Source organism: Apium graveolens, chromosome 6 (assembly GCF_009905375.1).
Source record: "Apium graveolens cultivar Ventura chromosome 6, ASM990537v1, whole genome shotgun sequence".
Lineage (NCBI taxonomy): Eukaryota > Viridiplantae > Streptophyta > Magnoliopsida > Apiales > Apiaceae > Apium > Apium graveolens.
This window is the reverse complement of record NC_133652.1, coordinates 62,765,095-62,787,777: the sequence shown is the minus strand read 5'-3', so window position 1 is coordinate 62,787,777 and position 22,683 is coordinate 62,765,095. Positions and strand designations below refer to the sequence as shown.

The following is a 22,683-nucleotide window of genomic DNA, read 5'->3' as shown; positions in this document are numbered from 1 at the left end:
GCCGATAATCCAGCGAGACCACGGAGACACGATTTAAAATGACTCGCGTTGAATTTATCCGTGACATTAGTCTAGTGCCCAATGGGAGCATATGGGCATTGAATTAAAAAATCACTTCTAGGTCGTTGCATAAATAATTTACTACTTATTGAATATAAAATTTATTTAATAATCTAAATTTAATTAAATACATATTTAAATAATTAAAAAAGTTGGATTTAAATTTGATTTAGTCCCAAGTTTGAAACAGGAATATATTTAAACATAATGTTCAATTTCTTTAATAATTATTAAATTTTGAATATATGAGGCAGAAAAATCAGAAATCTGAGAATGTTTTCGAATATACATGGCTGAATAAACTGATTTCATCCCAAAGGTTTTAGGTGTAGTATGATATACCATAGGAAAGATATAGAAGTCCAGTTTTTAGCAAATTTAACGGATCAAATAAAAAAAATACATTTTTTATATAAAATTATCTATTTTTAGTCGGAGGTGGTCAAGTTGTCCAGATTCGTACATTCTCAGCCAAGTATTTGCATTAATATTATTTGTTTGTGTCCTTATCATTCACGGTTGACTAGTTCATGTATTAATAAGTCCCTCGGAATGATATTAATTGTAATATTTGGTTCCCAAGTTTATAATGTCAAAGATTAGCATTAATTTAGGTACTCTTCAACCGCTTATGATACAAGGGATGTTTGATATTGATCTTTATACGTTTATCCCTGAGGTTGCTTTACTTTGGGCGCAGAGATTACTAATATTTTTTGAGGGGATATTTGGTTCAATAATATTGAGTCTAAAAGTATGAGGTTGAAATGGATAAAATCTATATTGATTAATTTTTTATTATTTTAAAATTCATTTCTTAAACTCATGAGATATAGGTTGGGAAACCCACTGTATTTTTTTTGACTAAAGTGTGATTCTTTTTTTTAGCTCAAATTCAATATTGATGAATAAGAATGTGAATATATATTTTATTTTCTTAGATATTAGGTAAAAATATCCAATCTCATATTTAAATAAGAGAAATTACTAAAAATATTAACTTTTCCTATTTTTTTGTGATTTTACTATGTTCTGAAAATAATCAATCAAAATCAATGTAACTAGTTGAATTTGGTTTTTCTTTGGTTGCATTTGAGGTTAGATAAGGTTACATGGAGTTGCATAAATTTGTCGAACGTTGCATCTCGTTGAATCAAATTGCATAAAATCATACTTTTGCAAAAAAAAAAGGAAAATAGTATTTTTACAAATAAAAAAATAATTTTGCAAATTTTCAAAAAAATTATAGTATTTTTGTAAAAATATTTTTGGACTTAGGTATTTTTCAGAAAAATCACTATTAATAATTATGATTAAATCAAGTGATTATGTATAATTTTAGTTATTTATATTAAAATAATAAATTAACAAAAAAAAGCGTCTTTTGATTCTTGATCCAATTACCAGGTAAATATATAATTCTCATCCTATTTTTGTACCAAACCGATAATACAAGTTTCAAATAGCTTAACCCGATTTCATATTTCAACTCAATACCATCTAGACGGTCGAACGACCCATGAGAGGGAAGAGTATTTAGCCCAATTTTATATTTATCCATTACTTCTGATGTGTATTACATCCATTGTTCTAAAATCCCCGATTAATCTCCGATTATTTCTTAAAAAATATTTGGCCGATTTATTTTTTTAAATTAGATTAACATTTATAAATTATATTTGAATTATATATTTCATTTTAAATCAGATAAATATATTAAATATTATTAAAATATTTGAATATATCTAATTTTTGTTCCGATTAATCTCTCCAATTAATCCCCGGTTTGCAGATTAATCCATAATCAATACCTAAAGCGATTAATACCGATAGTTTAAGTGACAGATTAATCCAATTATCAATTTTTACAACCATAATTACATCGTATTACAACGAAAGTTTAAGTGACATGAAATAAGACCTGACAAGTGGAGGTACCGAACTAATCAGCAAATTAAGGAATCGGTAATTTTTATAATCATAAAAGCATTTTCAATGATACAAAATTCTTAGTTAAAAGTTTACGGGGCTTGAAATATTTATATTTACTGTGATTATGTAAAATTATTATGTACTCCAATGATACAAATTATTTGCAAAAATTATAGACAATCTCATTATATTGTCTATATTTGTTAAATTTCTATAGACATATAGAAATGTGTCAAATTATTTGTTAACATATTGAAATAAAATATTCTATTTATAACAAATTAAAACAAATAATTATAACATGCTATGTTTAAAATATAGACAATTATTATAGTCAATTATAACGACTCGGCTGAAATATAATCCTTTGACAAATATTAAATAATAACTAGTATTTTAAATTATTTAACCGACCGACCGACCGACCACAGGAGATGCGCAAACAAGGTTCGCTACTTGTGTAAACCCGCGGCGAACATTGTTATGCATATAGGCCACTCGTGATTATCCGATTATAAGTCATGACAAATGAATAATCACATGTTAACACAGCTAATTGGCTTACTAGAAAGTGACATTTTGTACACATGAAGATTATAATCTCTATTATTTATTTTGCCGGTGCAGATATTCAAGTAATATCCCTAAAGTACAGTTTCACATGGAACATTCAGTGCTTGCTCGCATGCCACAAAAAGCAAGACTCATCACATGCTCAATTAGTCGACATAAAAATGTGAATGTGCAGTGGGCCGACACAAGACAAAATTATCATTATGCACACAAAATGAAATAGTACAACCTACCTTGCTGTAATCATAGACCAAAACCCATGAAATACTACCTACCCAATATTCATAATACAAACCAACTTGCCAAATACTAGTAGTATTCCTATTGCATGGATGCATGAGGGTGGGTTCGATTTGGTAAGGTTAGAGGCTAAAATCTAATCCAACCAGATACAGATATTTCAGGGGCTATGTCCTTTGTCACAGGATATAACCGTAATTTGATCCCGACCATTTCTATGCCGGTCGAGATTACAATGTGTGAAACTATCCTTACACTGCAATTCACAGCCATAGAAGCTGACTTGCTCTGCAACACGCTTAATTTGTAGCAGAGGGTAACACTTAGCAGCTACAGTTTCTGGAGTAGGCGCTTGTAATCTCACCCTGTACTACTACCATCAAGGGGTATAAATTTGTTGATCAAAATGAGGTCTCATGTTGGTATGGCTGATGATGTCCTTGTTTTTACATATTTAACATGATCAGTAGACTATTTTCCTAAAAGAAGACAGGTATCCTGAGGGGAAAAAAGCTTCAAACAATTTACAAAATAAGAATATTATAGTTTTACAAGGCAACTACCCTATAGATTTGGTAATCTGTGAGCATATAGATTTGGTAAAAGTGCTGGCCAAAGAATTGTCAAGTCAACTGAGGATTTTGATACCAAAACCAAATACTTTACAGAGGTCAGAGGAAAATAAAGCATTACAACCACTCTTTCGTTGCATTTTCTACTTCCACTTCAGATAGTAAAGTCTAGTATGATAGTTTTAAAATTCTTGGCCTAACCTTCACAATTTCTCCCTGGATCCTATATAGTCTACGGTTGAGATAATGATTGCAGCTAAACTTTCATGGTTGGGGGGACAGTAGAAACATTCAACGATGAACTAGCAAGAGGACTTTTCTGTCTACCACCTCCGGTTGAGTAACCTGACGGTCGAGATGATAAAGATGGGGCTAAATTAGAAGCTGGATACCTACTAGAATGACTTCTTAGTTTCTTCTTGTCACAAGCCACCTCTTCTGCTCTAACATGCCGGACTTTAGTCTCATTCAAACCCGCCGGTAGGACACAGTTACATAGTAAACCTTCAAAAAAGTACAAAGAGAAAAGTGGTTGTAATAAGAATCAAAATAGTGATCTAGAGTGGGATATACATGATAATCTTCCATTTCTAACTTACGTTAAACAATTCTCTGTATTAGTCTTTATTTGACTATCTTGACATTGCATGACATGTTTGTGAATCCTACATATAATTGAATAATATTGTTTTTATCTGTGCCAATTTCTCTAACAACAAGGTTACAAGGTACTAACCATAATTTGCCCATGCATGATTTAATATTATATGCGTATACTTGAACAAGAATTGATAAGATTAAGACAGATCTAAATAGACATGAATAAAAAAGGAAGAAAATATGAACCCATCAGATTTAACATGGAAGATATCGATAATCCACTTGATGTCAAGAAGGAAGATTATTCGAAACTTAGTAAATTCAGCCAACAAGATCCGCTATACGTGAAAGATACTCATTAAATTTAATCTTATCTTAAAAAGTAGACAACAATTAATAGACCATCCAGGTTTTGTGGTCCAAGTTTACCAGGACCACCCAATCAAAAGGTAAAGCATGGGTGTCTCCATAATTAATTAAGTATATATTACTAAATGGAGCTACAGTCAACCATTTTCCATATTCTATCATATTAGCTGTGGAATAAGAATGAAAAAGAATAAGAAGCACCGAGATTTCATAATCTGGCAAATCCCTAACCAGCTTTGCCACCGCACCAATATATACGAAGTGTCAAGGAAAGGAAGAAAAAGAATCTTTAACATGTAGTGTCTTTAATTTATTCCACCAAGTTCAAGTTAAATGTTAAATAAATAAAAAAACTAAAAAAAAGTGATAGATGAGACGAAGCCAGCAGTACTAAGGTAATACAATTCAAAAATTGACAATATCCAAAAAGACCGCCAAAGTGATGCAAAACCTACTGCTTGCTTTTAAGACAATTTACATGTTTCATGCAATGTATACAATCTTAAATAGTGGCAAAGAAAGGCACCAAAGTCCTATAACACAGCTTTAACAAATTTTAAAATATTTAAAAAGGCCTGTAGCACATGGTAGAAGGTTTTTGAACAACTAAAGCAATACAGCAACATATATTGAATGAACCCTTCAAGGTGTAAGATAATTTGTTCGTGTAGAAATATAAGGATAGTGTTCTTACCAAGTCTTGCAAGTCGATTAACCCAGCTAGGAATAGGCTTTCCAATCAACTTTAGACATGCATCATTACAAAAGTGATTACAATTCTTTGTGATGAGATTATAGCTATTTCCAGAGTACTGTTCTGCTAATTTTTCCATAAACGAGCGTACTTCCTTTTGACCCATATCTGTTCTTCCGATCAAAATCGATTTTCTGAATGTAAAACCAGGGCATTTCTTTGGTTCTACTTCGAATATACCAGTTGTTGAATGTTCATGAGCACCAAATGCATACTCTTGCCCGTGAACTACCATTTAACCAAAACAAAGTCAGTGCAAGAAAAGACGCAAAAATAAAAAAAAATCATGAATTCTAAATTTAGTTATTAAAGCTTTTTTTCATAGTCCCCCCCACCAAAAAATATATTAAATTATTAAAACTGTGACTTTCTACAGAAATAGGGATGGAGTTCATAAATATTAGCATTGTGATCTCAACCCTCCCCCCCCCCTTCTCACAACATGCACAGACTGGCTTAGTCCCGGCCCTGCATCTGACTTTAGCTGTCAACTAAAATACTTATAACTTAATTATATACTTTAAAAAACCACATAATACAAGAATGTTATTTCGGCTGATATTCTCTTAGTAAACCACAAAAAACCCCAGGGCTCAGAGAGCAATCAAACAAATGAACACAAAAATTGTAAAGTAGAGTCGGTAGGAAATCAAGTTGAAGCTTTCACATAGAGCTAAAATAGGGTAAACACTATTAAGAAGCTCTATCTACACCAACAAACTATGCATTTCAAACCAAATCAAGCATGCCCAATATGAATCACTCGAGAGAAGCACAGGAGGCTATTTCTGTAAAGACTCCAACTTTTTGGACAACAAACAACAACAAAAGAAACTAGGCAAAGTTTTGAAGCTCAGCCCAGTTGTAAAATATGGAATATTTAACACAACAATAGCAAGCCCAGTTGTAAAATATGAAATCTTAAACACAACAAGAGCAAAAGAAACAAAATCAAATAATAAACAATTTCAAAAGGTCCAAGAATCAGATCTAATAAACAAATCAGCAATTCTCAAGACAAACAAACATTACACAGAAGAAAATAAAATCAAAAGGCATGAATTAAACACACAGTGAGGGGGGAACCTTGAACACCGGAGTGATAAACACCTAAGCCAAGCCAGTAAGCATAGCCATTCATAGAGGTGAGATCATATACATTCAAATACACAGGTACTTTCCCTGTTTTGCTTTTTCGAGGCATCATTCTACACAACATCCTCTCCCTCCCTCCCTCCCTCTCTCTCTCTCGATTTGGCAAGAAAACGAAAAGATTGAAGATTTCACCCCTCCCTTAAAGATTATACATACACATGAGGGGGGTTTTGTATGTATAGAGACAAGGGGGAGCGGGGGGTGAGGGACATAGAAGGTAGCTGCAGGAAGGAAAATAACAAACAAAATTAAAGAAAAGGAAAGGTGAAAATTTTCAGCCTAGCTTTCAACGGCAATCTCTCTCCTCTCCCTCTCCCCCTCTCTCTCAATCTCTCTTAAATACTACTCCGAAAATAAATTAAAATAGGTAAATTAGCTATAATAATAATAATAATAATTTCATATCATATTATATTTAAAGCTTAATTATTAACCAAGCTCTCAGATTACAATAGGCGAGATTGTCCATGCAATTATTATACTCTAGTTTATACTTAGTTTTGTATAATATATATTTAGTGGGTACTCTTTTTCCCAAATCTTTTTATCACTGGGTTTTATTCTTGAGGGGTTTTAAGGAGACATATCTGCGAGCTATCTGATCGGACATTAAAAAGATATTGTCTAAGTTTTTGGAAGCACTTGTTTATTTTTCAGTTAGATGATATACTTCGATGAATGAAGGAAATTATATCTCTACGGATTGTATTCTTGATTTTATCAATGAAAATATTTATATTTCTACAAAAAAAAAATAATAATAACATATAGGGTGCGTTTGGTATTACTGTCAGCAACAACAGTTTTTTGATGAAAATCAATTACAAAATTGTTTAGTAAAATTTAAAAGTTGTTCTGAAAAATTTTTTTGGCGTAAAAACTTATGTTGGAGAAAGTAAGATTCCCATATTTTTAGCAAATGCAATTTCATCATCAAATATTATCTAAATATTATTTTTTATAATTTTTTACATCAATATATATATATATATTAAAAATATAACTAAACAGTGATTTGATTTTTCAATAACACTTTTTCTAACTGCAATACCAAATAGAGTCATAATCATATATTTATTTATATAATATTATATTTTTGTGTGACACGGATTGTATTATGGCGGTTCAGTATATCCAGCTAAAAAATATACTGCTAAAAAATATACTACTACTGTAAATGGAAAAAAACGGCTGTTAATAAGACAAAAAATAGGTTCACAAAAACTAAACAAATTAATATGCGAATTCAAAGACTGTCCAAGGAGACTGTGAGACTGAGTGACGGTGCACGTTAAACAGCAATTTTTTTTCCGCAGATATATATTTTTTCATCAATAAATATCAAGAATATAATTTTAAAGGGTGAAAATTTCTTCATTCATCAAAATATATTATCTCACTGAAAATTAAGCTCCGGACAATCTCGCATGCCTTAAAAATTATCTTGTAATTCGATATTTTGATTGATAATTGAGCTTTAAAATCTAATATGAGAACCCTCATTAAATCTCTTCCAACCATCTTGAAAATAAGATAAATGAGACAAAGAGAAATATTAAAAATAATAAAATTATATACAGTTATTAAAAATTTATAATAAGAAAACAAATCTATATAAAATATTATATTAAAGACGAAATATTAAAAATTTGGTTGTTGGTCCTTGATCACTTAATATAGAGCCTTCAAATTAAACTAATGAGAACCGTTAAATATAATATTAAACATTATTATTCAAGTTATATAAGATCGAATCATACAAACAACATATTATTAAATTATAATTTATAATATATCATGATAAAAATGATCGTGAATCGCACGGGTTATATACTTGTATACATATAATATATAAAAATAAAATAAAATCTAACTAAAGAAAATCTACACAAACAAGACAAATAAATTGGCACACGTTTTCCTCTAAATGGCCAAAATAAACCAAATAAATTGACACACTATTTCATCTAAAAGCCAAAATTATGCACTCGAACAAGCCACCATAAATGGTATACATAAAAAGCGTTCAATCAAGGCACTCAATAAAATTATCTATCAAATGATTAATTAAATAATTTCCTAAATTTTATAACTCCATTCTAAAAAACAAAATTATGCAACCTTCTCCACCTACCACCAACAGCCATGATTGCTACCGGTGGTCGCTCAGATTCCAACCACAACCAATACTCGATTTTTCCTAATTTTTATTATCCAAAACCCGATATATCATTCTGCCTTGACTGTATTTCTAAATTTAAAACGAAATTTTTCCTAATTTTTATTATCCAAAACCCGATATATCATTCTGCCTTGACTGTATTTTTAAATTTAAAACAAAATTCAAATTCTGACCAAAATTTTGACTTGACTCTCCATATACTTTTCTCCCCCCTCTCTTGTTCTTCTCCGTTTTCCCCATCTCTCAATATTAATGATAATAAATTAAGAAAATTTATGAAAAATACAATTTTATGTAAAATTATTTGTAATTTTATCAACTACTATTTTTTTTTGTAAAAATATTATTTTTTTCCGAAAATATTTGTAAAAATATGATATTGTATAATAGGTTGTATGTTTTAGGTTGTATTTTAGGTTACATTATATGTTGCATTTTAGGTTGAAAATATATTTGTAAATTTGTAGAACATATAAATATTTTTTAAAAGTCAAGTTGCAAATATGATTGTAAAATGGTTACAAAGTTGCTGAACATATTTTTGTATATATTTTCAGAAAATGATAAAAAAAATCCAAAAAATTGCAAAACTTTGATATTTATGAAAATATCCCATAAATTAATTATCTAGTGAACTATAATATATTTCAATTAAAATGATAATATACGAATTCAAAGACTATCTAAGGTAAAAATTTGTTAATTTTTATTTGCAATTCTAGTTGCAAGGGATTAAATTCACTAATTTCACATCGGAACCCACTAATAAGTTATCGTATATCTTAGTGCGAAAATTTAAACCTGGACACTTTTAAACAAAAAAATTTGCATACAATTATTTTTATCTAAAATTAGTGTGTGAAGTTTTCAAAGCTAGTGAAGTGAACTACGAGTACATTTTATTAATAGTTTCATCAATCAAGGTCTTATTATCAATAATTTGAATGACGAATAAAGAAATCAAGAAGAATATGAATTGCTAGTATTTATTTTTGAAAGTAATCACTTCAATGAATTTTAGAAATAAGTGAAGGGTACTAGCAATGCATTTTATTGTACATAATATTTTTTTATGTATTTATCAGATAAATAAAATTACGTACTTGAAGTAATTTTTTGTCCGTCCATACCATATCAAAGTACTAAAGCTAAGTTTAGCTAACAATAGTTTGAAACTGAACCACTGTAATTATTAACAATAAAGAAGAAATATAATTGAGGAAGAAAATGGATAACAAAGGGCAGAGATATAGATGAGAGAAGAAGAGATAAAAATCAAATTGTATTTTTTATAAACTAAAACACCTGAGGAGCTATTTATAGAACTATAACTCTTAACTACAATTATTCAAGATAAACACTAACTAAATCTCATAGTAATCTATAATTAAATTACTTTCACGGATTAAACACAGACTTCAACTTCCTATTACATAGGGTTTAGACTCCATAATGTAAAACTAGAGTGCAATTGCTCTTTCATGACTTTAAACTGCCATACATAATGGTCGGAGGGTTGAGAAGGCAATTGCTCCTTCATAATTTCAAGTTGTCATAAATATGATATGTTCGTCTGAAATCACATTTCTGAGTTTATGATTGTGGTACGGTGATAACGGTGAACTGATTTGAGGTAATGGTGACAGTGAGATATGCGGTAGTGATATAATGGTTCTCTATAATTAAAACGAAGTATCAGTTTTTAGTATTTTTATAATATAAACTGATGATTTTCATAACACATATTAGTAATTTGTATAAGATAAATTAGTGATTTGAGCGTTAATTTGGTATTAGTGATCTCAGAAGTGTTGGTGAACTTTGTGATAGATCGTCGTCAATTTATGGTATAGTCTTAGTGATTGTATTTATAATTTTGATGAATCGGTAATTAAATGGAGTAGTTGGTGTTTATGTATATATATGTATTTTGTATGTATCTTTTACTAAAAATGTAGAGCGTAACGTAATGATGGACTTAATTTTATTAAAATAGGTATAAGTTTCTAGTTTCTATTTGATCAGTATCCAACACACACATATATATAATATGTAAATTATATATAAAATATATAAATTTCAAATGATATCTATATATCTATATATTCTTAAAGGCCACTATTGCCCATATAAGATTTAACCATAAATTTACACATGACCCATGACCCATTTTATTTTTTTATACATAAAATTTTATATTATACATATATCCATGAATCTTTCATATTTAAATTCATCTTAACCTATGGAAACCAACATTGATTATAGCAATAATATCTATACACCTAAATTGCTTCCTGATTATAGCAATAATATCTTATCATTATTCTTAGACAAATTTCAAAATTTAAAATCATAACTTATTGTATATCTTTTCTCAGAATTCTTTCAAAAATGGCGAGACATACAAAATCATTAATATATTTATTTCTTTCTTTTTCCTTCTTAGACTTTTTTCTTTCTCTCAACTTTTGTCGCCTTCTTTTTTATATATATTTGTATATGTGTGTGTAAATTGTTTAATTTGTTTGATTTGTGCAGGATGAAACGTGTACCAATGTAACTGATTTATGCAGGATGAAGATTTTTTGAATTAGGTTATATTATATCAGGTAAAAATTCTTAAACTGAGACAATTTTTTTAATTTTATTTATGGGATTTACATGTTTGATGAAATTTCTAAAAGAGATTTGTTTTTAATCCTTCGGCTCAATTTAGATTACTTGAAATCTAAATTGATGATAAAGATGTTTTGATCATTTGTGGGTCAGTTACGGATATAGACCCCCCTCAACAAATTCATCCTCGAGATTCTCACTTACAGATTTGATTTATCATCAAAGTTTAATTACATTTTTTGTGGCCATGTGGAAAATGAGTAACTTCCGTGTGCTGTTTTCTTTAGGTCTAAAACGTAGAATTTGGAGTTAAAACTCAGAGAATGTGCATCCCAACATTTTTAATGCCACCGCGGTTGGCTAATGTACTATTCTTACTATTTTTCTGAATTTGCTTTTATTTTATGTCTGATTCAATTGTAATTTAGTTCATTTAGATGATTTTACAACTCTGGTTAAGACATGTTGTCAAGACGCCTCAAACCATACTAATGTTACGTCAACAGGTAAATACTTATGAATTTTGACATGATTGTTGTCAGGTGAAGTGTAGCGTGCTTAATTTATTTACTTTATGCTTTCTTACTTTTAATAGATGTTGGTGACTTTTTTTTTTCCACTGCATTTTTAATGATCAATGAACTTATAGGATATTTTGTCAAAAAACCCATGTCATATGTAATGGCAGCCATAATTTTTTTGCTCCTCATTATTTAGTTAAAAGTGTTACTCTCAAGACTTCGTCACGAAATAAACCAGGTTATATATAAGTTAACTAAATATTGATCTCAATAAAGAATACCCTTCCTTAATGAAGCACCTAATTTTTTCAGTTGTAAAAAGAAGCTATCTACAATTTCTGAAAGAGATATGTCCTATGTCCAATCATGTATGAGGATTTAGGAATAACTTTTATGTAATCTGTTTTGATTTCATTGATATTAATAAAAGACTTGTTTTGTTTTTATTGCGGGCTCTATCTATTTAAATGTTTAAATAAGATATACCACAGTTTAGAGTAAAGTTTTTTATGGATTGTGATGAGATCATAATAATGAGACCTAAAAGATGATAACTCTAAACTTAAATAGTTTCTGGTCGTAGGATTACTAACTGGTAATTAATAATCCGCAAAGATCGGTACATACTATGCTTGCTTCATTATGAAGGATGTCTGTTCTCATAGACATTTGTGTGGTGACACTATAACTAATATGTAGGTGATTATTATAGAATAAGTTCACTGAACATGACTCACACAGCTGAACAACTGATGGAGTTCACTCACGTGTCAGCAGTTGTTCACATTGTGATAGTTGTACAAGTATCCTTAGACTTGAGGTCATCATAGTCATCTTGTGTACACTGAACTATGCTTTGGTTTAGTTATTAGTCTCAAGGGACAATTATAAGGGCTCTACTGGGTATAGGAATTTGTACACGAAGATAGTGTATGATCAATAAAGGATCTACCCCTTCCAGTGAAGGAAGAGAATGTTCAATGCTGATCCACTTATGCTAGTTCAGGAATCTATAGCCAGAGTGAATGAAATTAGAAAGGAGTTTCTAATTTACATTAAATAGAACTAAGCATAGTGAATGGGAAAGCAAGTGATTAAATAAGATAGGCTTGACACAAGTTCCATGCCTTGTATTTAATCGTGACATTGCAGGGTAGAAGGAATTAATTGTACGGTAACTACTCACTGAATAGGTTCTTGGTATTCTAAGCAGTGAATTCGTATTATCCGGATAGTCGCGATATGCTGAGAAGTATCCCTCACGATGTAGAATAAATATGATTAATTAATTAATCATATTTAATGAATTAGAGAATTTATATAAATAATGATAAAATAGTTTTATTATTATTTATTTCTACTACCGGCTTAATATTGAACCTACAGGGTTACACCATAAAAGAGAATGATTTAATGGTGGAGGAATTCATTAATAATGGCTGATAATTATTTATTTATGAAATAAATAATTAATTGGAAAATTTAATAATTGATTAAATGAGATTTAATTGATTATAAATTAATTAAGAAAAGGTTCTTAATATTATTAATTAAGAATTTAATTTTTGGAAATTAAATCAAGTGAGAGAATTATTTCTAAAGAGTTTAGAAAAAGGATTAATAATTAAAAGGTGTTTTAATTATTAGTGAGAATAATAAAGGGTTAATAATAATATTTTATGGGAAAATTTTCAGCTGAAAATTTTGCCTATAAATATACTATTATAGACCCTATTTTTGCCTCAACCAAAAAGATTTACAAAACCCTAATTCTCTCCATCTCCTCCTCCTTCATTACATCATTTTCTTGGTGGATACCGGTGGAGTGCTTCACATTTGTGGAGCAGCTGCTAAGGATCTCCGTTCATCATTTTTGGATCGCCATTAAAGACCTCCATATTTCCATTAACGTAAAGCTTCTTAAGGTAAACATACTGAACTACGAATTAAATATTATTTTTCGCATGGATCCTGCGGAGGGTTTCAGTTTTTTTTTAAGATTTAAATTTACGTTTTCGCTGCGTTTATGTGCTAAAAACCCTTCAATTTCTGCGTTAGACAACGCAACCATCAATTTATTTTAAAAATTCTGCATCTTCTATCTTGATGTCTTTCCAATCAACAAAAGTTCTGTCAAAAATATTGTTTGCAGGTTTGTATTTGCCAAGTTTCAAATTTGACCACATTATCAGTCTTAAGTTTTAGGAAAATAAAAAATTATGAAAAAATCAATTTGTAGAAGTTTAAATATTTTAAGATGTAATGACATGAGGCATTAGTGTTTGCTATTTGATGTCATGCCTGAAATGTAAGTTTCGTAGCCACAATTTTGATACGAATCTACAGTAAGGATAATTCTAATTATGGACGGGGTAGAACACATGGATGGACACGTCATTTAAGATATTGAGAATCAGAATCCACATAGCATGTACAATTACGTAAAGAAGTTGCGATCGTTTTTTCCACAGGTAAATTGTCAAAGTGATTATTTATGCCCATATGTTTCATTCTAATTTATGATGTTGATATTTCTCGGTTTTTAAACATTTAGCTTTATGAAGTTAAAGGTGTTAGCATCGAATATTATATGTCTGTTCCTAATGCTCCTAGAAAGAAATGTTATAACTGTGGAAAATCTAACCATCTTGCTTCTTTTTGCAGGAAAAATAAAGATATAAACTCTTTACCTCCTAAATCAGGAGTTAAGAGTCAGTCTGTTAGGTTTAAACCACAAAATCCTTGTTTTCATTGTGGTAGTTTATGGCATTCCATTTATACTTGTAAGGAATATCATAGTTTGTACTATGATTATTATCAAATAAAACATTATTTGAAGAAAGTTAGTGTAATTCCTTGTAGTGTAAATTCGGATACAAAGTATGATATAAAATCTGATAAACAACATATTAGTATAAACTCTGAAATTAAATCCGCTACAAATGCTAACAAACTTAAAAAGGCCAAAGGATCTAAGCAAGTCTGGGTCCTTAAAACTAACCAATAGTGGTCTTTGTGATTGCAGGACAATAGGAAAAACATCCTAGTTATGGATAGTGGATGTTCAGGACATATGACTGGAAATAAAGCCCTGCTATCAGACTTTGTGGAGAAAGCTGGCCCAGGAGTTTCTTATGGAGATGGCAACATGGGAAAAACTCTGGGATATGGCAATATCAATCTTGGGAATGTCATCATAGAAATAATAGCTCTTGTCTCAGGATTTAAACACAATCTGCTAAGTGCGAGTCAAATCTGTGACAGAGGTTATCGTTTGGATTTCTTTGAAGAACATTGTGAAGTTGTAAGTAATTCTACAGGCAAAGTGGTTCTGAAAGGTTACAGGCATGGTAACATATATGAATCCAGACTTTCAACAAACTCTGATGGTTCTACAATATGTCTATTGAGTAGAGAATCAATTGAAGAAAGCTGGAATTGGCACAAGAGACTCTCTCATTTAAATTTCAATAACATAAATGAGCTAGTAAAGAAAGATCTTGTGAGAGGACTGCCAAAATCAGTATGTGCTCCTGATGGCCTTTGTGATTCATGTCAAAAGGCAAAATAAAGAAAATCTTCATTCAAGAGCAAAACTGAATCCTCAATTCTTGAGCCTTATCACCTACTGCATGTTGATCTATTTGGTCCAGTCAATGTCATGTCCATTACAAAGAAGAAATATGCTATGGTTATAGTGGATGAGTTCACAAGATACACTTAGGTGTATTTTTTTACACAAGAAGAATGAAACTGCATCTACTCTAACTGATCATGTCAGACAGCTGGATAAATTGGTCAAAGATTCTGTTAAAATAATAAGAAGTGATAATGGCACGAAGTTCAAGAATTCAATCATGGAAGAGTTCTGCAAAGAGCATGAAATTAAACAAGAATTTTCTGCACCTAGAACTCCACAGCAAAAGGGAGTTGTAAAAAGAAAGAACATGACTCTCATTGAAGCTGCACGAACTATGCTTGATGAAGCAAAGTTGCCAACCTACTTTTGGGCTGAAGCTGTGCAGACTGCTTATTTTACACAGACTGCTACACTCATAAACAAGCATGGAAAAACACCATATGAGATGGTGAAGAAAAAGAAGCCAAATCTGAAATACTCTCATGTATTTGGATGTAAGTGTTTTTTTCTTAAGACTCATCCTGAACAGCTGTCAAAATTTGATCTAAAAGCTGATGAAGGAATTTTTGTTGGATATCCACTTTCCACAAAAGCCTTCAGAGTCTATAATTTATGAACAAGGGTTGTCATGGAATCTATTAATGTATCTTTTGATGATAAAAAGATTACCGGACTCGAAGATTTCAATGATCATGATCAACTGAGATTTGAAAATGAAGATTTAAATTCTGATTCTGTAAATTCCAATGGCTTAAATCCTGATCCTGTAAGTTCTAACGGGTTAAATTCTGATGTCATTGAAACTGTGATAACTACTAAAGGGAAAATGCACCTGTTCAGGGGGAGCAAGCTGAAGATCTTACCACAACTCAAGAATCTCAAGAAGCATCAGAACCTGTCACTGGCTCTTCAAGTTCTGATTCATCAAGTTCTGATGAGCCAAATTCTGATAATTCTGGAAACTCTGATTCTTCAAATCCTGAAGAATCCAACTCAATTTATGAAGTCTCAGAGAGCATAACTACAGGGGAGCATCAGAAAATGCTGATGGAGACAACATGAATTATGGGGGAGGATCCAGTTCTAGAGAACAACTTCCATCTGCAAGGAAGTGGACTAAAGCACATACACCTGACTTAATAATTGGAGATCCTGAAGCAGGTGTCAGAATTAGAACAACAACATCAAATGAATGTCTCTATCATTCCTTTCTAGCTCAGACTGAACCAAAGAAAGTGGAAGAAGCTCTTAAAGATGCTGATTGGGTGCAAGCAATGCAGGAAGAGTTAAATGAATTTAAAAGAAATAAAGTCTGGACTCTAGTGCCAAGACCAAAGAACAGATCAATTGTTGGCATAAAATGGGTGTTCAGAAACAAAACTGACAGTGATGGCATAATTGCAAGAAACAAAGCAAGGCTGGTTGCTAAAGGCTACTCTCAACAGGAGGGTATTGATTATGATGAAACATTTGCACCAATTGCTAGATTGGAAGCCATAAAAACTTTTTGGCTTATGCTGCTCACAAGAAGTTTAAAGTCTTTCAAATGGATGTGAAAAGTGCTTTTCTCAATGGAGAATTGGAAGAAGAGGTATATGTTGAACAACCTCCAGGATTTGTAGATCCAAAATTTCCTAATCATGTCTACAGACTTGATAAAGCACTTTATGGCCTTAAGCAAGCTCCAAGAGCATGGTATGAGACTTTAGCTCAATTTCTTCTGGAAAGTGGATTTTACAGAGGTACAATTGATAAAATACTGTTCTACCTCAACCATGCAAAGGACTTACTTTTGGCACAGATATATGTTGATGATATCATCTTTGGTTCTACAAATACCAAACTCTGTGAAAGGTTTGTAAATCTAATGCAGTCAAGATATCAAATGAGTATGATGGGAGAACTTAGCTATTTTCTGGGACTTCAAGTCAATCACAATGAAGAAGGTACTTTCATAAATCAATCCAAGTACACCAGAAATTTACTCAAGAAATTTGGAATGCAAGACTATTCAACTGCATCCACTCCCATGGCCACTGCAACCAAGTTAGATAAAGATACTGAAGAACCAGTAGATATTACTAACTACAGAGGTATGATTGGCTCTTTACTCTATTTAACTGCAAGTAGACCTGATATCATGTATGCTACCTGTCTTTGTGCAAGATTTCAGGCTGATCCAAGAGAACCTCATCTAATAGTTGTGAACAGAATTTTCAAGTACCTCAAGGGTACAGCTGATCTAGGATTGTGGTATCCTAGAGAATCAGATTTTAAGCTAATAGGTTACTCAGATACAGATTTTGCAGGATGTAAAATAGACAGGAAAAGCACTAGTGGAAGCTGCCAATTTCTTGGAGGCAGATTGGTTTCTTGGTTTAGCAAGAAACATAAATCAATTTCCACATCAACTGCCGAAGCAGAATATATTACTGCAGGAAGCTGTTGTGCACAGATTCTTTGGATGAAGAATCAGTTACTGGACTATGGGTTAGAATTTTCTAAAATACCCATTTACTGTAATAATCAAAGTGTTATTGCTATGACAGGTAATCCAGTTCAACACTCAATGACAAAGCACATCAGCATTATGTACCATTTCATAAGGGAACATGTGATGGAAGGTACAATGGAATTGCATTTTGTTCCAACAGATCAACAACTAGCAGATATCTTCACAAAACCACTATGTGAAGCTACTTTTACAAGACTGGTAAATGAACTTGGAATGGTTTCTCAAAATCTGCTTAGTTTTTGTTCTCATGCATCAGACTTTATGATCAGTGTTTACAGATTGTCTTATCTCTATATAATCTGTGCTTAAACTGTAATATATTAAATACTGATTGTTATCTGATGTGATTCTATATACTCTAATAGTGTTTTGAATGTTCTGTGACTATTTAATCCAATGAGGATTACTGTGCTAGATGTTAACCTAGTAGTCTTTAACATACTAGAAATCCCATGTTTGAATTAGTTATTTATGTTTAAATTCATTTACACAAGCAAATTCTGATTTTGAGCTTAGTTAAATTTACTTTATGTATCTTACTACTAAGTCACAAACTAGATTCTTGCTTCTTATCTGTCAAATTCTGATGTCAGTAAATCTTAAGGATGAACTACATGCTTGATAAGCCTCACTTATCTGAAGAAAAGAGAAGAAAAGAAATTTAAGTCAGGTACTCCTTTAAAATCTAGAGTAAATATGTGAAAGGAAAGACCCAAGTGCATTGCTGGTATTAAGTAATATGCATTAGAAAAGCAAATAAATTTTTCTTGGTGACTTTTCACATTCTCTGATTACTGGAGAAATACTCTGATAATAGCATAAATTCTGATAGCAGTTGTGACTCACTTACACTGAGAAGCCACTGTAAAAAGAATGTCAAAAGATGCATAAAATGAGCACAAACAGTTGAGGTGGACTCTTGCATAAATTTATTCTATAGTAGACCTCAAAATTAAAGACAGATTTTAAGCACTTTTCTTAGTTATGCCTTATTTCTAAGATATACTGAAGTTTATCAGACTTTAATCTTTATCTGATAATTTGCAAATGCACACCCTCTCACTCCATATGAATGATGAAAATTACTGTGGTGATTAAGTTGTTTTTGACAAACAGTTAAGTATTTTTTGGATAAATTCTGAGGAAAAGTTCTGATGAAAGTTCTGATGATTAAACTCTGAAGAAATCAGTCAGTATTTGTATGAAGAATCACAGAAACAGACATTCACTTTTTGAGTACAGAAGCCATGTTCTGATGACCATTAAATTCTGATAATAGTCAAGTTCTGATACAAATCCTGATGGAGATTCTGATGCTTATGTGACATTATTTAATTACTTGACTTATTTGTGGTTTTACTGTAACAGTCATATTTTATCTAAAAATAATTAAGTGAGATAAAACAATCATAATCATTTGGTTAGTGGGAAACGTGTTTGCCTTCATAACTGCATGTGCACAATAATTACTGCTTATTTCTCGTGCCCACCAACTACTGCTTTAACTATTTACTGGCTGACAGGTGTAATGTGTCTGTTTTACTTCCAAAAAGAGTTGTTGAGTGGAGAGAGTATATATGGAAGTTAAAAGATTTTACAATCTTTTACCTACTTTCTAATTCTTTTCTTATCTCTATTATTTTCTCTCTCTTTCTAATATTCTCTGAAGCTCTATTTTTCATAGGCATTTTATCAAACACTTTGCAAACACACATTTTCTTACTTATTTCTCTACAAAAATGGCACCAAAAGATATCATTTTCAATGGAGCCAAGTTTGTTCCCAACAACTATATGGCTATTCTTAGCAAGGATGAAGCTCCATCAGAACTTCACTTCATCCAAGATTTTCTATCTCGAAGTGAGATTGGGTATGCTTTGACCCAACCAGAAGCAATCTCAGGAACTCAAGTGTTGGAGTTTTGGAGGAGTGGTGTGTATGATGATGGTGGTGCAAATGGGTCCCCAGGTATTATCTTTACAACAGGGGCAAATGAGCATGTGGTGGCTTTGTCAACTGTTCGACAAGCACTACATTTGCCAGAAAACTGTGTTTACAGTTCAACAGTTGAGGAGCCGGCCCTTCAGCAAATGATGGCAAATCTGGGTTATGAAAGGTCTTTGGCAAAGTTGGGGCAATTGAAGAGACCCCACATCAGGAGGGAGTGGAGTTTTTTCTTTGACTGCATCACCAAGGCCTTTGCCAACAAGTGCTCCAATTTTGATGCAATCCCAATCCTGAGTCAGCAAATCGGGTATGCTCTCATTAATCAAACTCATTTTGATTATGCTAGTGTTGTGCTAGGATTTATTGGGGATAGGATGCAAGAGGACAAATATACTGTATATTTTGCTAGATTTTGCCAACTTATTTACAGTTTTTGTAGTCCTGATAAGGCTCAACTAGCTAGTGAGTTGATTGAACCTTTTAAACTTATTAAAAGGGATTTCACTGAATTATTATCTACTGATAATAAGAAGGCTGTACTAAGACCCCTCCTAATTCCACAGTCAGTCAAACAAGTCTTAGTAAATTCTGATCCAGCCACCTATGCTGCTATATATCCTGATGTATAACTATCCCAACCTCCATCAGCACCTACAAAAAATCAACCACCTACCACTTCTCAACCACAACCAACTCAACCTACCATCAGAACATATTTCCAGCCAGCTCATTCATCTCAACCTCAACCATTAGTACCTACCATCAGAACTTCATCCTCCAGGCCTAAAAGAGAAAAATCGGTTCCTAAATCTCCACCAAGGAGAAGAAGGATGATTCCTAGGGATGAATCTGATAATGAAGGGGAGCAAGTCCAGGTTCATGCATCGGAACCTGTGACTATAGCAGCTGAAAAGGAAACTTCTCAGAAAGAAACTGAAGCTGAAAATTTTGATATTTTGAAGAGAAAAAGAACTTCAAGTTCTGATGCTGCTCATGAAACTCCTTCTCTATCAAGGAGATCAAAGAAACAAAGGGCAGGAATGTGGCACCCTCCAAACCTGGGTCAGAAGTTTGGGGTCCACAATGCAAATACAATATATCAACCTGTATAAGAAATATTATTTATAATGACCCTGCTTCACAAAACCACGGATCGCAACAGGTTAAAGTATGAAAACAAGCCACAACCTTAACTTTTATTACAACGTACCAAATCCCAACTAATTTAACTTACAATTGATAATAAAATCATTCTTACAATCTGACTATCTCTATACCGCATGAAGCTTCTGCTAGCTTGATTCAACTCCCTGGAACCTTAGCCCGCACTTTGGACTGAGGAACTTCACTATCATCCACATTCTTTTCAACTGTAAAATATATAAAAGATTCGCAAGGGTGAGCTAACTAGCTCAGCAAGTCATAATAGTGATAACTGAGGTTAAACAATGATCAATTGAAATGATTCAAAGGAATCAAGTTGCTTTTTAACTCATCATTAGAATTAGATATTCATTTTAAGTTTTAAAAACCAAGGTTAGGCTGCTGATCAGTCACGCACTAACCCCGAGCAAGCACACAACACTGCTCTAATTACTGGATCCAAGGCACACATTGGCCTAACTTGACCACTAATATGGTCTGACCATGAATCTGGTCCACATATATAAAAACTATCCAATCCTAAAGCAGTTCAATATGATAACAATATGATTCAATAAAACAAGATCATAATCGATGGTGTTAAACATTTGCATAAAAACATAAGAAAACTCATGGATATCTCAAGGGTATATCAGGGTATGTATAAGAAACGGTTGTCAGTTTGTACAAGGGTCAGGTATCAAACCAGTAATGATTTTTTTCAGGATAGGGTTCTTTGATGTTACTAAGAATGATTGGGGTATAAAAGTTTTTGTGTTTTCAAACCATTTTCTTCTGGTGTTTGGTGTTTGGTAGTTAAACATTTGGGAAATAGTATCATATTTGTGTGGTTTGTATCTGAGGATCCACTAAGGATGTTTTTCAAAGAATAAGGCTTACGGCTCAAGATCAAAAATTAGGGTTCAAGGTTTAATAGTTTAAAGCACTTGTAATATAAAATAGGAGTTACTTTGGTAATTAGCGACATGTTATGAAACAGTTCGAAAATATTGTTAATATATCTTGAAGAAAAGTTCAGAAATACTTGCCTTACAAGGCTTTACAACTATTACTGATCAACTCTGAGCCAACTCTGTCGCTCAGGCTTTAACGTCCAATCACTAGATCCCATCGGATTCGACTTCGACACTCAGGTCTTTATGTTGAAACTCTACTGAGCTCGTCGACTGACCACTAGGTTATTTTTAGTCCATCGTCCACTTTCAGGTTCCCGACTATAACCTACAGGGTCGAAATACCCTATGTTAGACGTCCAGGTATGCTTGACATATCCTCGATACTAATTCTTACCCAACGATATTCAAATCCGACTCATAATTATGAATATTGTAATAACATACGCAACAAATAGGGTTTACATCTTAAAGATTGGTTTGATGTTCGTTTTCGGAAAATACATATACTCTTTATTTTAAGAAATCAGGGTCATCGATTAGGCAAAATATTTCATCACATCATGTAACAAAAATTCTTATAAACACATACACACATATATATATAGTCACTCGACGTCCCGATAATCATCAAATACGTTCCCTTATTTACGTAATTCAGTTTCCCGGAAATCGGGCAGCGCCTCCTTTGTTTATTGGACTACCCGTCGAACACAATATCGACGTCAAATCAATTCACAACAACTACAATGACAATCCAAATCACAATCTAATTGCACGAATCCCAATCACCGATGTTATTTAACTATTACTCTTATTCGCATTTTATATTTTTATTCGTATTAGGACTCAGAATAAATTCATCACCGTCCACCGTCGGCTCGCCGAGGCTCATCGCCGACGGCGGCGAAATTTTGCGGGTGCCCGATTAAATCCTGGGTTTCCAA

The 22,683-nt window shown here is 32.1% G+C and overlaps 1 protein-coding gene across 1 annotated transcript; it reads right to left on the bottom strand.

Annotated features, from left to right (window-relative positions):
- Positions 1-3,304: 3,304 nt before the first annotated feature.
- On the bottom strand, positions 3,305-6,581 carry LOC141666916 (deSI-like protein At4g17486). Its single transcript, XM_074473163.1, has 3 exons — positions 6,187-6,581; positions 5,041-5,328; positions 3,305-3,881 (listed from the first exon to the last, which is right to left on the bottom strand). The coding sequence occupies exons 1-3, from the start codon at positions 6,317-6,319 to the stop codon at positions 3,634-3,636; spliced, it is 669 nt and encodes a 222-aa protein (XP_074329264.1). The 5' UTR covers positions 6,320-6,581; the 3' UTR covers positions 3,305-3,633.
- Between the last annotated feature and the right edge of the window lie 16,102 nt (positions 6,582-22,683).

Coding starts and splice junctions, on each gene's coding strand:
- LOC141666916 (XM_074473163.1), bottom strand. CDS start 6,319: ATGTTGTGTAGAATGATGCCTCGAAAAAGCAAAACAGGGAAAGTACCT. Junction 5,329..6,186: donor TTATCACTCCGGTGTTCAAG/GTTCCCCCCTCA, acceptor GTTAAATGGTAG/TTCACGGGCAAGAGTATGCA. Junction 3,882..5,040: donor TAATCGACTTGCAAGACTTG/GTAAGAACACTA, acceptor ACTTTTTTGAAG/GTTTACTATGTAACTGTGTC.